The sequence below is a fragment of the Trifolium pratense genome, linkage group LG3 (assembly GCF_020283565.1).
Source record: "Trifolium pratense cultivar HEN17-A07 linkage group LG3, ARS_RC_1.1, whole genome shotgun sequence".
Classification (NCBI taxonomy): Eukaryota; Viridiplantae; Streptophyta; class Magnoliopsida; order Fabales; family Fabaceae; genus Trifolium; species Trifolium pratense.
The window spans coordinates 24,226,756-24,230,087 of NC_060061.1; the positions used below are offsets into that span (position 1 = coordinate 24,226,756).

A 3,332-nucleotide genomic window follows, 5' to 3' on the forward strand; every position below is an offset into this window, starting at 1 on the left:
CTACAATTTTGGCAAAAACTACATTTTGTGCGCATGTTTGATTTTGTTAAAATCCACGGTGAAAATTCATGTTTACCTTTTTTTTACTAAAAAAAAAAAAAACTACAAGTGATTCAACGACAACTGGTTTTTCAAATAGCCAATTTGTATCTTCAATAAAATCACAATGTCACATTGATTTTGTCAAATTCATGGTAAAATACACAGAGTTGGATATTTGTGGTCAACCCAAATTTGATTATTTTTGGAACCAAATTTAGTAAGTGTATGATCAATTTCACTTTTACATGAGCTAAAATTGATTTTGGAGGTACAATTTATTTACATATGTTTGGATATTTTCAGATTGTATTGATTTTGCCTCGAGAGTATTGATTTTGCCTCGAGAATGAATTATAACTTTTTTTTTTTTTGACAAAGAATGAATTATAACTTAAAGCTATGATTTGTAATTGTAACTTTTGACACCAAACATGATTTTTACATTTAAATTTATTGTTCAATTCATTTTTACAAAATTAATTCAATCAATCAATGCAGAACAAAACGCACATAGGCTAAAATGTTTCACTCTATCAATATACACATAGGATAAAATGTATCACTTGATCAATATAGGAATTTGTGAGTGTTACTTGCTCTACCTGAGGACGAGCTTCAATCTGTGGTTCATCGGCTGGGAATGTGGCTTAGCCTGTGGTTGAGCAAACAGTTTCCTTTTTTCTTTTTTTTTTGGCCTTATTGGTATTTGGTAACCCTTCAATTCATTACCACACACCCTTTCATGTTATGCTTTGGACACCGCCACATCTCGAATAGGTGATTTCAGAATATGACATTCTCGGCTTAGTAGTACTCATTGGTGCCGCACTGCCATCCTTCCTTCGTCTTTTGGGCCTTCCTTTGACACCTCCTAGATGATGGTGGAACTGAATTTAAGATTCTCAGTTTCATCCACAGTCTTCATGCCAATCCAATTCTCTAGCATAACTAAAGAATTTTAACTTCATATAAGGGCACATGGCTGACTAAAAAATGTCTTTAGCTTAACTCATCAAAAGAGGCCAATGGTTTGTTTAGGAAAGCCTGACAGATACATTCATGTTGATTTGGCTATAGCCAGCTTGCTTAGGAACATGCAAGTAACCCATTTCACTCCTCAATCTCTGAACCTCATCCCATCTTCCAGCTTCAGCATAAATGTTAGATAACAACATGTAATCTCCATCGGTTAGTTGCTCCTTGGCAAGTTGTTGGAAGGATATCACAGCCAAGTCCATGTTACCTTGTTTCCTACAAGCACCCAGCAATGTTCTCCACAACACATCACTATTAGTGAAAGGGGCGGTCTTAATCATCTGATAAGCCTCTTCCAACAAACCCCATCTACTTAAAAGATCAACCATGCAACCATAATGCTTTATATTGGGCACAATTTTGTACTTATTTACCATATGATCATAATACCATCTTGCTTTATCAACCAATCCCTTATGACTACAAGCAACCAAAACACCAGTAAATGTCAGCCCATTCGGCCTAATACTATTATCGAGACTCTCTTCCATCTCTGAAAATAATTGGAAAACCTCCTCACAATAACCATGGACAGCCAAACCAATTATCATAGCATTCCAACAACTCACAGTTTTCATCCTCATCCCGTTAAATATTTCCCGAGCCAAGCTCAAATTCCCACATTTACAATACATATTCACAAACGCATTACCTAAATAACCTTCGATCTTATGCTCACACACTTTAAGGGACTCGTGTATTCTGCAACCTGTCTCCAATGCACCAGTTTCAGCACAGGCACCAAGGATCGATATAAGTGTTACTTCTGTCGGTTTTACTCCAGCATTTTGCATCTCAGAAAACAGTTCCAACGCTCCAGCATAATCCTTAACAGAAACACAACCAGCAATCATAGAATTCCACGATACCGCATCCCTCTCCGGCATACAACCAAACACTCTCCTTGCAGCCTCAACATTACCTAACCTAATATATCTTCCAATCAAGATATTCCACGAAACAACATTCTTATGCGGCATTGTTTCAAAAAGGTAACCTGCCGATTCATAATCTTCAATACGATCATACGCCGATATCATAATATTCCAAGAAACCAAACTTGTATCTTTAATTTGATCAAACAACTGGCGTGCAACCGAGACCAACCCACATTGCGAATACATATTAAGCAACGAATTTTGAATACAAGAATCATTTTCAAACCCTATTTTAATAACTCTACAATGAATCTCAACACCTTTATTAAAAACAACAACCTCATCATCAGCATCATCATCAAAACTACCACTTTCTTGTATTAACTTATAAGCTCTAGAACAAGCTTTAAGAACAAAATTGTAAGTATAACAATCAGAAACAACATTGTTGTATTGCATTTGGTTATAAATATACAAAGCTTGAAGAGGGAAAGAACTATTGGAAAAAGCACGAATCAAAGTGTTGGGAATAAAGGGGTTGTTGTTGTTGTGCATAACAATAGAAGATTGTTGAAAAAGAGAATAAGCATGAGAAAGGTTACCCATTGGAGAAAGTGCTGAAAAGAAAATGAGTTTGGTTATGAATGAAATGTGGGAGTGAAGACCTGATTTTGTGATTATAGCTTGGATTTGTTTCAATTGTGACATTGAAGAGAGTTTGTTGAGCATGCATGTTACTCGACAAAACTTGGATCCCGTCATTTTTCTCAAATTCTCAATCTTGGGGAATTATCACGCGGCGCTCATTCTTTCGCACCGCCGTGTGAGGCGCCACCGGAATCTCATTTGGTTTATCACAGTTGTCGTCACGGCATACGTCGCTTGCTGATTTATTTTTGGCTTAAATATTCTTTCTTTGGTTGCTTGACTTATTTTAAGTTTGACCCTTTAACTTAAGTAATTAAGTTTCGATGCATTTTCATCTGCTAAAAAAATATAGAATAATTTAACTTTTTTTTTTTAACAAAGAATAATTTAACTTTTTTTTTTTAACAAAGAATAATTTAACTTGTATTGTGTTGTTTTTTAATTGGATAAATTAAGGGCAAGAAGTTCTCGTGAGCTTAACTCAGTTGGTAGGTTCGCACAATATGAGGAGAAGTGCAAGTTTAAGCTTATTTTGTGTTATTCATCGACTACAAACATTAAAATTGGCAAAAAACCATAAAAACGACTACAAACATTAAAATTGGCCAAAAACCATAAAAACGACTACAAAAACAAAAATAGGCTAAAAACCATAAAAAAAAAACGACTACAAACACTAAAATAGGCCAAAAACCAAAAAAACCACTACAAACACTAAAATAGGCCAAA

The 3,332-nt window shown here is 35.1% G+C and overlaps 1 protein-coding gene across 1 annotated transcript; it reads right to left on the reverse strand.

The window, feature by feature from the left end:
- Positions 1 to 434: 434 nt before the first annotated feature.
- LOC123917724 (pentatricopeptide repeat-containing protein At5g15300-like) lies at positions 435 to 2,883 on the reverse strand. Its single transcript, XM_045969533.1, has one exon. The coding sequence runs from the start codon at positions 2,715 to 2,717 to the stop codon at positions 1,077 to 1,079; it is 1,641 nt and encodes a 546-aa protein (XP_045825489.1). The 5' UTR covers positions 2,718 to 2,883; the 3' UTR covers positions 435 to 1,076.
- Between the last annotated feature and the right edge of the window lie 449 nt (positions 2,884 to 3,332).